The sequence below is a fragment of the Gadus morhua genome, unplaced genomic scaffold, assembly GCF_902167405.1.
Source record: "Gadus morhua unplaced genomic scaffold, gadMor3.0, whole genome shotgun sequence".
Lineage (NCBI taxonomy): Eukaryota > Metazoa > Chordata > Actinopteri > Gadiformes > Gadidae > Gadus > Gadus morhua.
The window spans coordinates 27,133-41,753 of NW_021964046.1; the positions used below are offsets into that span (position 1 = coordinate 27,133).

Sequence of the window (14,621 nt, forward strand, 5' to 3'; positions counted from 1 at the left end):
ACTCGTGCTCCTGCTCTTCTGGTTGTTTACTGCAGGTATTTTCAGTGTTTTTTTTTTACATGTGGAGGAGAGGGGAGAGATGGAGGGAGGGATGGAGGATGGTTTTACTGTATGATTGTCCGATGATGGAACTTTCTGTAAAAAAATAAAGAAAGAAACGATTGTTAAAAGAAAAGATTATCATTCACTGAGCAACACATGAGTGTTGTTCTCTGGAGTTGTGCTGTCCCACCATCCTGGGGCATAGCAACCCTCTGAGAAGTAAGACTCAAGTAACCAAACATGACACACTATTGTGTGTGTGTGTGTGATGTGTGTGTGTGTGTGTGTGTGTGTGTTGTGTGTGTGTGTGTGTGTGTGTGTGTGTGGTGTCAACAGACCATTTCCTGGTCTGTTGACCAGGAAATGGCCAACAGACCTCAAATGACTAATGAACCCTAACGGAAATATATTAAGTGGACCTTTAGCAGACCGTATTCTAGTGGTCTGTTTAACCATACGTTCTAGAGGGTGATTCTTTAATGTTATATTTATTATTCTTCTATCTACATCATGCTGTGGTTTCACCCTCTCCTCGTTACAGTTGCTTGGTCGTCTTGTTATTGAAACAGTTCAACTAAATATTAACAATTTAAATGAACCAACCTGGTACCGACAGAAGGAAAGCTAGAAATCCTCTTGCTGCTGACCTTAAATCCATAGTGAGCCCTCTTTTCTCTCACTCTGTTGTTCTGGGAGGTATTTGAACACTCCTGAAGGTAGAAAATAAAATAAAATTGGTCGTCTTGATAGATGAATAATTAATATAACATTAAAGAATCACCCTAGAACGTATGGTTAAACAGACCACTAGAATACGGTCTGCTAAAGGTCCACTTAATATTTCCGTTAGGGTTCATTAGTCATTTGAGGTCTGTTGGCCATTTCCTGGTTGCGAGACAATCCTGAACTATTCACATCATCAGAGGGTTAATTTAGTTACTTTTCTGCTTTTTGAAAAAACATAAAAGTCAAAAGCTACTGTTTTCCTCCCATTTATTCATTTAAAAAGGAGCAGGCTTATGTTCCTTTTTCTGCAAATCATAGTGTGAAGAGGAAGGAAGTCTTTCAATATTGTTGGTGTCTGTTCAGCTAACTGCATGATGAACTGGAACCACAGACTAGATGTCAGACCAGCTACCTGCGCTACAGTAAGAATTTTATTTTCTTAACTTTATTTCAATGCTTAACAAATGTAATTCATAGAGTAATACATCATTTTAAAAAGTGTTAAAAACGGATGTATTTCTCATAGTATGAACTATTTTATTTTATGTCTACCTTCAGGAGTGTTCAAATACCTCCCAGAACAACAGAGTGAGAGAGGAGAGGCCTCACTATGGATTTAAGATCAGCAGCAAGAGGATTTCTAGCTTTCCTTCTGTCCAGTACCAGGTTGGTTCATTTAAATTGTTAATATTTAGTTGAACTGTTTCAATAACAAGACGACCAAGCAACTGGAACGAGGAGAGGGTGCAACCACAGCATGATGTAGATAGAAGAATAATTAATATAACATTAAAGAATCACCCTCTAGAACGTTTGGTTAAACAGACCACTAGAATACGGTCTGCTAAAGGTCCACTTTATATATTTCCGTTAGGATTCATTAGTCATTTGAGGTCTGTTGGCCATTTTCCTGGTTGCGAGACATCCTGAACTATTCACATCATCAGAGGGTTAATTTAGTTACTTTTCTGCTTTTTGAAAAAACATAAAAGTCAAAAGCTACTGTTTTCCTCCCATTTATTCTATTAATGATGATTAAGACATGGAATCTGCTGCAATGTTAGAATTATGATCCAGTAATAGTTAAGACACTGCATGCCATCTCCTCGCCTCACTCCTGCTCTCCTCTCCTCGCCTCTCTGCTATTCTCTATTTTTCTCCTATTCTCTCCTCCTCCTTGTCTCTACTCCTATATGTTCCCTGTCTCCACTCTTCTTCCCACCATACTTGTCTCCTCTGCACTATTCCCACTTCCTCTCCTTGACTCCTCTCCTCACCTCCTCTCCTCTACATTCCTTGTCTTCACATCTAAGTAATTACAAAGCTTTTAGTCACATTGCTCCAACAGAAGCACTACAGGGCCGAGGCCTATGGCCACTAAACACAGTACCCTACACTACCATAATACATTAAAGGTCCCATGGCATGCTACTTTATGGGTGCTTTAATATAGATATTAGTGGTCCCCTAACACAGTATGAAGACATTCCCAAAGTTCAGCTGTGGTGCAGAGTTACAGCCACAACGAGCCAGTCGCACATTGAGCTTTCCCCAAACGCGCTGTTTATGGTGTCTGTAGCTTTAATGCAAGAGGAGGAGAGAAGCGGGTCAAGGAGGATGGTGGGGGTGTGGCCCTGAGCAGCTTGCGGCCACGGTACCATGCGCTCTGTTTACAGTGGATGTATCGCAATGGCGAGGCGCACACAGCGTGTTCTGTGATATTCTAGAACACTCCGGGTGCTCCGGTGGGTTTCCTGAAGCTCTATATCTGGAAGCTCTATGTCTTTATATTATACATAGATATACATATCATATAATATATATATCACGGCCAAAAGCTGTGCGTCTCCAGACGGTAGCCTATTATGAATCTGAAACGACTGCGTCGGGTTCTGCGACATCTCTGGTTTCTTCCACGTCCACATCAATCTGAAGTAGACGTGAACCACGACATGGAGGAGAAAGAGATTGTTGCCCGCGATTGATTCCCGCTTGAGCCCCTCTTCTCGCTGCCTGAGGGACCACCGTTTCGGCAGCGGGAAGCGCTTAGGCACCACCGCCTCCTGCAGCGGGCAGCGCCGAGGTGGTGGTCCCTCGGCAGCGGGGGAGCGGGAAGCGGGGCTCGAGCGGGAGACAATCGCTGGCAACAATCCTTTCGCCTCGATGTCGTGGTTCATGTACTTCAGGGAGTCAAACCAAAGTTAATTTCCCCCAATTCCTTCTCAACCATGTCTGAGATAACCCCCACTACAGTCTCGTTGTGGAAATACCAGAGATGGCAAAGAACCAAAATGTTTTTGCGCCATAACACCCAACAGCAGAACGGTAATCCAAATAACAAAGAAGTGTACAAACTTGCGTTACAGTGTGTGTAATCACACACACACACACACACACATGTGGCGCTCAAACGGTCGTGTCTCATTGGCGGGCCTAATTCTCTGGGCTTGCAAGGCAGAGAAGGGGGAGGTGGCTTTCTCCCCTCATGACGACATACGGGGAAAAGATGGAGCAGAATGCCTAATGCTCATTTTACACCCAAAAAAAATTACTAGCTACTGGGGAGTATAGGTAGGCTAGGGGAACTCATATTAATGTTAGAATACCTCAGAAAGTGAAATTTTCATGCCATGAGATCTTTAACTGTTAGTGTGTGTTACTCAGTTAGTGTAGTGTAATATATTATGCATTGAAGGGGGGGGGGGGTATCTGTAGTTTCCATCACCAGCCTCCATCTCTTTATGTATCTTCTGATCTGTTCATCAGATGAACCTCTGTGTCTTGGTCATTCTCAATGAGATGTGTTTGTTTTTTCACAGTGCTTCAGGGTAATGATGACTGGACAGTTACGTACTCATCTAGTAATGTCTGCGCTTTAAGAGGAGCAACGGTTGACATCAACTGCAATTTTGACTACCCTGACAACGTACAGTACCTCCCTAACACAGTCAGAACACTGTGGTTTTACTAAAGGAGACAAGTATCAGCCAGTTGATCTGAAAACGATACAGACTATACAGGTCGTGCTGAATCCAGCTGTGGAGAGGTCAGCTGTACCGAGTCCAGATGTCATGGAACATGTACCCTGAGAATCAAAGACCTGAGACAGAGTGACTCTGTTGTCTACAAGTTTAAGTTAACAACAACCAACCAGGTGGGGAATATACTGGTGACCCTGGAGTGACGTTATCTGTAACAGGTAACCTATGATGAGTCTAATGTATGTATGTGTGTGTGTGTGTGTGTATTTATGTGTATGTTTTGTTGCGTGTGCATAAGATGTGTGCGTGTGTTTGTGTGTAAAAATATGTGTTTGTGTGTGTATGATTTTGTGTGTATGTGCATGTGTGTTTGTGTGTGTTTTCTTATTGTACACTTTTTTTTATAATTGTTTGTAACTTGTTCTCACACCCAGACCTCCAGGTGAAGGTGTCCTTTCCTTACCTTACCATTCCTACCGGGGCAGAGCTGGAGTGTCACAGTATGTGTGGTCTAGCTGGTGGACCCTCCCTACATCTGGTTCAGGAATGGACAGAATGTAGGACAGGGAGTGAAGTACAGGCCTACATTCAGTCTGGAGACAGCTTCTCATGTGCTGTTGAAGGATACGAACTCCGCTCTCCTTAGTGTGTAAGTCCCCTCCACCGTACACTGACATGATACCAGATGTGATGGACCCTTTAGGGTACTGAACTACATGTTACCATGAACTAGTGCAGAGCCCGTTCAAAAGGAGCCTCTGCTGAACGGGCCGGTCGCTTGGCCTCCTGTATTGCTGCTAGCAGCTTTATCCAACGGTCACTCCTTTAAAATACTTCACCCTCGACACGGACACTTCCTGTGTTCTCAGTAACACGAAAAGAGAAGTTGATAAAGGACATGCAGACATAAGAGACACTTCTAATTATTGTTAGACTAATATTAAAGGTTGTGTATCCAGCAATCCAAGTACAGTGACCAAGTGAACTGCAGAGCCCTGAAGCCCCGCCCCACTGCTGCACAGTTTGGTTCAAAGTGTGTTAATGTTGAACGTGGGTGTTTTCCAAATAAGTCAACACTGCACTTCCTCAGCTCTCAGCAATACGCACGGCAAGCGTGAAGTAGATCAGATGAACAGTCCTAGAGATATACAGAGGTCATACTTACAGATGTGTAGCTTCTGCAGTAGCTGCTATCACTGCTGTACGGGGTAATCTGTTAGCCTAGCGATTGTTGGTACTTGCACCTTGGTTCTATGAACATCTTTCACTGTACCGACAGCGATGATTGTTTCACTTCTTATGACAAATGTACTTCTTTGTGAGTCGTCTTTGGATAAAAGCGTCTGCTAAATGCCCTAAATGTAAATGTACATACGTACATCATACATACATACATACATACATACATACATACATACATACATACATACATACATGCACACACACACGCACACCGCACACACACACACACACACACACACACACACACACCACACACACACACACACACACACACACACACAACATACATAGCCTAAATACATTCCTCACTCTATCGGTAGATGGACTCAAACTGCCTGTATTAATGATTAATGAAATGTAACTGTTAACAGACGCTCCAAAGACCCCCTCAGTGGACCGTGAGTCCCTCTGGTGAAATAGAGGTGGGCAGTTCAGTGACTCTGAGCTGCAGCAGTGAGGCCAACCCAGCAGCTGAGTACATCTGGTTCAAGGTTTATACAGATCGTTACTCTAGACACATGAACAAGGGACCACAGCTCATCATTAGCTACATCTGGTCTTTAGACTCTGGACAATATCGCTGTGACGCTACGAATAAGCTGGGGAAAAAATCAGTCACCAAATCTATTGATGTTAAATGTGAGTAAACAAAGCACACAATAAAATGAGCTTAAATACAGCATGTCAACATTTATGGTTAACCCAAACTTCTCCACTAATAATTTCCATTATCATTACATTAACACTGTCATGAATATAAATGTACATGGTTTTTACATGTTTCTCTGTGTCTCAAGTCGTGATATTTTGTGTTCATAACAGACACTCCAAAGACCCCTCAGTGACCGTAAGACCCTCTGGTGAAATAGAGGAGGGCAGTTCAGTGACTCTGAGCTGCAGCAGTTATGCTAACCCATCAGCTGAGTACACCTGGTTCAAGGTTAATGCAGATCGTTCCTACAAAAAGATGAACCAGGGACCACTACTCGTCTTTAGCTACATCGTGTCTTCAGACTCCGGACAGTATCGCTGTGAGGCTCAGAATACGATAGGGAAAAGATCTGTCTACAACTCTATTGATGTTAAATGTGAGTAAAACACAATAGAGAATTGTCTTAACTGTGTTAGCATTAATTATGAACCCAAACTTTGCCACAATGTGACTTTAATATCATTAATACTGTCATGAATATAAATGGTGTTGTTACATGTTTCTATGTGTCTCCAGATGGGCCTAAACACACATTTTTGTCATCAAGTTCCTCTGGTGAAATAGAGGAGGGCAGTTCAGTGACTCTGAGCTGCAGCAGTGAGGCCAACCCAGCAGCTGAGTACACCTGGTTCAAGGAACATGAAGACTCAGTGAGAGAATCAGGACAGAACTACACCATCACTAATATCACATCTGAGCATGGAGGAAACTATTACTGCCAAGCACATAATGCAATCGGGTATCAAAACTCCACCTTTGTGATGATTAAAGGTAATTGGTAATTTTGAAAACAAACACACACACCTTCAACACAGGCACACAGTTAAACATTGGCCTATTTACGTTGTAGTTTGTATTCAGTGTTTGAAATCGACACCATCATCATGGACAACAACAGTAGCAGTGAGAACCATTGTTGTCTTACTGGCCACCGTACTCCTCCTCGTCTTCCTCTGGATGAGGTGAGACATTCTCTCTTTCTTGTTTTCCATTCCTTCACTTCTGCAGTTGCTTCTTCATCTCTCTGTTCTCTCCCCAGAAGAAAGTGGGCCTCCAGAAAAGCATGTGGACAGGGAGGAAGGCCAGATACCATAGAGGAGGTGAGACACAGGAGGCCTTTTATTACTAACCCATCCTTTACTACTACTACTGCGTAACACAGTTTGAGAACCAATGGAATAGAGCATAATTTATAGATTTTATGATTGTATCGGGTAAATGTCAGGCGTTTTAAACATTGGCATTAGAGATCACAAGCTAAGCTATTTTTTTTCGTACGTCAAATCCTATGTGTGCATTATGTGTTTCATGAAGCGTTCCACAAAAGTGTGATTTATTCACACATAAAGGGAGCAGGATTGGTCAGGTGAACTAAATTGTGACAATGTAGATATAGCATGGGTTATCTTCAAATATTTTCTGGTTAGTTCTTGATACATTAACTCCATTGATACAAAATGATTAAAAACAGAAGACAGCTACATGGATTACTGGTGATATTTTAGACATTTAAAAAACTTGCAAGATTAACGATCAGTAAAGAACCTTAGAAATCCTTAACAACACCATTTTGTTAATGAACGTAAAATGTTCATGGCAAAGGAACACATCAATAGAAAGGTTTAAATGGTATTTAACGGATAGATGATGGTGGGCCAGGTCAGAGGGTTTGCATTAGTGGCCAGATAGTTGACTTGTGGGGTCCCCCTGGGATAAATCCTTGGCCCTGTTTTGTATTTGATTCATGTCAATGTTATGATAGGGCAGTTGACTGCAAGTTGCTTTTTATGCGGAAGCCTTACTGGTAACAGGTAAGGATTCAGTAAGATTCAGGACACACTAGAGAAGGAACTGGCCTCTACAGCTGTCTCTACATCATGGCACAACAGAATCCATTTGAAGCAAAAGTTAAAGGAACTTGCAAGAGTAAGATCCTGGAAGAAGTAGCATCACATCCAAACCTAATGTCCCTTATCTTGTAGCGACAATGGACAATTTATATCTGGTGACCTGGTTAGCCTTCTGTTGCCACTCTCAATCATGTAACTAAGAGTTAGAGAACTGTTGCTTATAGCCTTTATTCAGTGCCATAATGATTGTGCATGCCAAGCCTGGGCCTCGTTTCCCAATAACGATGGATCTTCGCTCCTACAATCATTCTCACGATGGATCTTGCGAACCATCGTGAATTCCTTTGGTGCGTTTCCTGAAACTCCTCTTAACATGAACACTGCACTCACGACGTTCGTAGGATTGTATCTGTCCACTGACACGGTGCTGAAACGGGCTATGCAGGAGGGGGAGACGCAGGAATGTCGCAGGAAAATGGGGTTAAAAAGGGTTAAAATATCTCCCCATCAAGGCCGACAGCAGAGTAGCCTATGAAAAGAATAGACTGCAATAATATGAATGCTAAAGATATTAAAACACAATTGATTAGGCCTATGCCGACATATGGATCAGTCCTAATCCTGAATGCACTGCGGATACTTTTTTTTCACAGCATATTCCCCCCTGAAATAATTCCAGATTACAAAAATCAAAAATAGCTTGTGTGACAACTACATTAATCTTAATGTGCTGGTTTCTGAAACATGCTTTGTGCAGCAAAGAGAGCCAACCTTACCTAATTCCGATTGGCGTGCACGCTCTAGTCTAGAATATTTGTAGACATTAAAAATGCAACGTTCCATTCATTCAATATCATTCAAACGCAGAGGCTAGGCATTGATACATGGCTATTGCTGACCGATTAGGAGAACTTGGTCTAGATCCTGCCCATATTGTTGGGCAGGATGATGTACGCTATAGGTCTTTTACACTGCCAAGCCGGTTCGGTCGCAGCTTGGCACGCCCGGGTCAAATCCACGTTCGTCACAGCGCGGGCTTTCTTGGTTCACTGGAGAACGAGGGGCTGCGTGCGGAGGCTAGACCTCTTTAGAATATATTGTATTATTGCATACTCCCGAATGTTTACATTTTTTTATGAATGAAGACCGCATGCAATAATGAGTTCACGTCTGAGTATATACTACAAACGCAATTAATTATGGTCAGGGATGTTCGTTAGTGTCTAGACCCGGTCCAATAAATAGTAAACTCCATCACAGCCTCACCGAAGCGCCTACAGTGCTTAATGCAAACAATCGCAAAAAAAACGACTGCAGAAATACTCAGACACCTGCTGGTCTCACCATGATTCATGTCTACAGTAGCCTATGTCTTCTGTCATAGATCAATATGAGGATATTTTACAACCCGGTATCACGCGATTGCGTGCTCCTGCGCACGAACGTTAATCTATTGAAGCGTGTTCCCGAGCACGATAGTCCGACTTTTTGCGTGTTACGCAAAACGAAATGTAAACCAATGCATTCTGAATGGGAGTGTTCTAAGACAATTAACGTGCTCCACAAAACGGTACGAGAGAGAGAGAAAGAGAGAGGGAGGGACAGAGAGAGAGAGCGAGAGAGAGGCTTCAGAAAGGGTGTGCGCAGATAGTACAGTGCACCCTAGTTATGTTTATGCCAAAACCTATATATATAATTAGGCTGTGGAAATTGCAATAAGTTAAGAACACAACTTCGCACGTTGAGCACACAGCCGTGTGACTCGTTTATTTTGTAAAAAAGAAAACCGGAAATCAAAGCGTGCTGAAGGTAAACAAATCCAGCATGGTCTGTGACGTCATGAGACGCACGTAATCCTTAGGGACCGCGATCCCTGAACACCAAGAACGTAAATGACATGCAGTAAACAACAACACAATCGAAAGAACAACACATAACGAAATACTGTAGGTGAATTTTTTACGGTCACTACAAGGCTATAATTATATTATTTAGCGTGTAATGAGACAATCTATAGCCAAATTGTCGAAGATGCCCGAGAATCTTCGGGGATATCAGCATGGGAAATCGGCGGGGGGGGACACGTTAGTTGAAGGGGGGGGGGGGGGGGACACGTTTGTTGAGGAGGGGGGGGGGAGACACGTTTGTAGGGGGGGGGGCACGCTCGACAACGAGAGTTGCTTTTTATTGAACGCTCGACAACGAGAGTTTTTTTATTGAACGAGACTTCAACACGGAACAGCTGCACGAAACGATGGTCACGTCACTCTCGGTGACGGTGTCGACAATAATGAACACACGAACAATGTTAATAGAACAACACACAACCACATAACATCCCGAACCCATTAACCCCACTTAATCCTAACAACAAAACAAGTTAACAAAAGCCCCATTGTTCAACTGAGAACCCCAATTCCCAGAATCCCCCGCGGCTCCGGAACACGGCGTAGCTTATATTAATCTTTATTATCTGAATGGGAAATGCAATATTTAGGACAGATACACCATTAAACGCGTTTCTAATGACATTTCTAGCGAGAAATGTATGTTTTCCTTACATAATCTTCAGTCAGTGAATGTGTATGATCTTTATTAATCTTATTATCTGAATGGGAAATGCAATATTTTAGGACAGATACACCATTAAACGCGTTTCTAATGACTTTTCTAGCGAGAAATTTACATTTTCCTTACATAATCTTCAGTCAGTGAATGTGTATGATCTTTATTAATCTTTATTATCTGAATGGGAAATGCAATATTTTAGGACCGATCCACCGTTAAACGTGTTTCTAATAACATTTCTAGCGAGAAATATACTTTTTACTTGCATAATCTTCAGTCAGTGATTGTGTCTGATCTTTAGTTTTATAGTTATTAGGATTTGATCGGCTCGCTCGCATGTTTCAACGACGTCAGGTTGCTTTCGCTAAACTAGCAGCTCACGTGCTTCCTGCGTTTGTGTTATTAAACTGTTACTTTATGTAACTTTTAATGATATCATCTTGTTAGAAACACGTATATCTGAGAGCCAACCCATTCGCCAAAAGCGAATACACGTTGACAGTGTACTTTTCGTGAACACTGGATTACGTCGCATTTCAACATAAAATAGCGTGTTACACACCACACACACACACACGCACAGACACACACACACAAGCACACACACGCACGCACAGACACACAGACACACACACACACACACACACGCACACACGCACACGGTGCATTTCGCTGCTAAAACAACAACAAAAAAATATTCCCTCAAATATTATTACTTTCAAAACGTTGGCCAAACTGGCCAATAATATCATTTTTTATTTGGGATGCTTCTAGGACATTTTGGGTGGATTTTGAACGGTATGTGGGGGGCACGTTTTTGCAGGACCTGGCAACCCTGCGCTGTTGCCCGAGATCTGGATCCACCCCGGCGTGGTGCCGTCTCCTTTTGACCTTTTGACCCCAGACTTCTGGGGGAATAGCTGAATCAATTCATTAGTCAATCAGAAGCATGTAAATATCTTCCCGGTGGCGTAAGAGGACGAACAAGGTGTCCTTCAACATCTACGCTTCCAGGAGATTGCAACGGTGCCACACATGAGCATTTTCGAACATGTTTAATGGTAGTAATTAGCTGTCGAAATTGGAGGCCTTAATCAATACTGAGCAGCTATTGATTTGCTTCCCGATAAAGATTTGTCACAAATGACATGTTATTTAGCATCTACACGTTGAGCTGAGTCCAATGACACCAAGAACGACACTCTAATAATAATAATAATACATTTAATTTAGAGGCGCCTTTCAAGACACCCAAGGTCAACTTACAGAGCATATAGTCATCATACATTTTTTTAAAAAAACAAGATATTGTGTAAAAATAAATAAACATAAGCAATAAGAAATAAATAAAACAAAAACAAGACAAAACAAAACAAAAAAACAATCAAAACAGTGATCAGTTAGACGTTGTGTGCGAGTTTGAACAGGTGAGTTTTGAGTTGTGACTTGAAGGTTGTAATGGTGTCTGATTGTTTTATGTGTGGGGGGAGGGAGTTCCAGAGCCTCTAGCTAATGGTAACATGTATTTTACATGGTACACCTAGGTCTAGGACATGATCTCGGTGTAGCAAGAGGCCGAGCTTGATCTCATTGGACTCAGCTTAACGTGTAGATGCTAATTAACATGTAATTTGTCAAAAATCTCCATCGGGAAGCAAATCTATAGCTGGTAATTATTGATAAAGGCCTCCAAAATCGACAGCTAATTACTACCCCGAAACATATTCAAATATGATCATGTGTGGCACTGTTGCAATCGTCTCGAAACGTAGATGTCAAAGGACACCTTGTTTGCTCTGTTGCACCACCGGGAAGATATTTTCATACCTCTAATGGATTGATTCATATTTAAGGTTCTCGGAGTGAGACTTTAAGTGGCTGCAGCAGAAGTGTTGAGACGAAAGATGATATCAAGAGATTTATAGAATATTCCCATTCACATTATGATTCTTCGTCGTAACATCCGACCAAACATCCTTTACATTCACAGAGCGAAGATTATGAAAGTCCAGGCTCAGCAAGTGCTCCATCTCGTTGCACTGCACCCAGCGGCTCGCTTGCAAGATTTTGGCCTGAAGTTCTTCCCAGACCTACACCCTAGCCATCCAACATGCATATCTGAGAATCAGTCCTCTCTTTAATAATGACAAAAAGTTATGAGAGAAACACACATTAACTTTTTGTTATCTCATAAGCGGCGTGTTGCCGGCTCCTTTTGACCTTTTGACCCCCGACTTCAAAAACGTGGCCACAGGCCAGCTGTGTCTACACACCTTTAGCCACAAATGTACACCTCCATCCCACAAAAAATGGGGACTAGAAACTAACCTCTGTCTTATGTACATTTACTGTACTGTTGGAGGTCACGCCCCTTTGCCGACCTTTTCGAGATAGCTAGGGATGCTAAAATGTTTACACACATTTCCCGGGGCCCCGTGTACGACATATCCGATCAGATTTGGAGTTCTAGCCCTAAGAGAAAAAAAGTTTTCCCAAATGGAGTGTCATTTGGACAAAGCCCCTCAGAAGTGTAGCCTGCAAGACCTAATGGTTCAGAATGTGGTGGAAAAACAGTTTTTGAGATAGGAAGGTCCTACCGCCCTGAAATTTTAATACCTTATTCTAGGGCCTAACTGGGACCTCCGCACCGAAACTTGGCCCGGTCGGACCCCGAGGGCAGGAAGGGGGGGCCTGCCCTCGGGGTCTGACCGGGCCAAGTCTCGGGCAGGAAGGGCCCCCCTCCCGGTCGTGCAACAGGGCAAACAAGGTGTCCTTTGACATCTACGTTTCGAGACGATTGCAACAGTGCCACACATGATCATATTTGAATATGTTTCGGGTAGTAATTAGCTGTCGATTTTGGAGGCCTTTATCAATAATGACCAGCTATAGATTTGCTTCCCGATGGAGATTTTTGACAAATTACATGTTAATTAGCATCTACACGTTAAGCTGAGTCCAATGAGATCAAGCTCGGCCTCTTGCTACACCGAGATCATGTCCTAGACCTAGGTGTACCATGCTCGTACGACGCACTTCACGATCAAATTAGGCTAACGATGCTTTCGGGAAGGAGGGCCCTGGTACACTGGTTTATCACAGTAACTAAAAAAAATTGTGAAGGTTATGCAAAACAATGTAATCAGATACATCTTAAATGCCTTTCAAAGAACACACATAGGATCCCAGGAGTTTAAACTTGGCGGTCTCTTCCAGTGGCACATCATGTGAACCAGCTGAAGCTAAACCATCTATACGATATTATTAATAGAACAGCTTCTGGTTACTTGCTGTACCACATTGCCATGGTGCATTAGCAACATGGTCAAGTCATCTGTGCTTTTCCACTGATTGATTTCAGTTGAATTCATCTCCGATTTAAGAGTCACGACTTGACAGAGGGATTTTTGCTAAAATGCATGATGGGACCAATTGGCACCACCAAATGTCTCTTAATGAACCAGAAACACATGAGCTTCATGACTGTGTTCAGGAAGTGTAAAGTGTTTGGTTGAATGTTCTATTCTGTCCTCATTCTCCATCAGCTTCTTCCTGTTCCTGTGTATGAAAACGTCCCAGCTCTGACCAATCGCTTGGCTCATGCAGCACAGAGAGAACCAATAGAAGAGCAGGATGGCCATCACTGTGCCATCATCCACACCTCTTCCTCAGACAACCAGTAAGTGCCTCACTGATTGGCTTGCTCCTGTGTCCAATCAGATCACACAGATGAGGTCCTGTACTCTGTGGTCAACATAGACTCTATGTTTTGTAACTTAATGGCTCTGCTTTACAGGGAGACTGAAGTTCATAACTCCTCTGTCTTCTTTCAGGGACCAGGACCAGACGGAGATGGGAGGAACCTCAGAGTTGTAAGCACCGTCAAATAAACACCCCAGAGTGTGAACCAGTAGCGGCAGTAGGATTTAAATAGTGTTACTGAGTATAGTGTCTGATTCATCCAGTTGAAACAGGACAATAGGATAGCTGATTGTCTGCTGAACATCCCAAGGCTGTTTTCTACTGTTTTCTACTTCTCTATCATAAATATGGGATCTTTGCATTTTATTAATGGTAATATTTCAGTAGGGTGATCCTGTGATGTCATTACCATTACTGTGCTATATTAATCAATTGTATATATATTACGGTAATCAATCAACGTGAAAATGAAAGTATCCAATCTCATTTGACCTTTGACCTTATGTGATGCTTACATTAACAAAAAATGTTTTTCATTGCCTCATTCTGATATTTTTTGATTTCAACGCTTTTTTAATAAATGACTACTTTTAATGGGTTGACTCCATCTATTGTCACGTTCTCCTGAGTAGGTCTAGTCGTAACACACACTTCTACATTATGTAGATGTTTAGATATGAGTTTAATAGGTTTAGGCAGTATTTAGAATCCTATAATGTGGGCAAGTGAAGGCCTTTGAGACTCTAGCTGTGATTAAAAGCAATGCAATTCGTTCTACTCTGGTCCCACCATCACTGT

The 14,621-nt window shown here is 42.4% G+C and overlaps 1 protein-coding gene across 1 annotated transcript; it reads left to right on the top strand.

Moving 5' to 3' along the window:
• Positions 1-1,093: 1,093 nt before the first annotated feature.
• Positions 1,094-14,414, top strand: LOC115538944 (B-cell receptor CD22-like). Its single transcript, XM_030350159.1, has 11 exons — positions 1,094-1,190; positions 1,327-1,434; positions 3,588-3,967; positions 4,184-4,398; positions 5,363-5,630; positions 5,814-6,079; positions 6,220-6,474; positions 6,554-6,665; positions 6,743-6,803; positions 13,667-13,800; positions 13,955-14,414. Exons 6-11 carry the CDS (start codon positions 5,959-5,961, stop codon positions 13,995-13,997), a joined length of 726 nt encoding a protein of 241 aa, XP_030206019.1. The 5' UTR covers positions 1,094-1,190; positions 1,327-1,434; positions 3,588-3,967; positions 4,184-4,398; positions 5,363-5,630; positions 5,814-5,958; the 3' UTR covers positions 13,998-14,414.
• Positions 14,415-14,621: the final 207 nt, after the last annotated feature.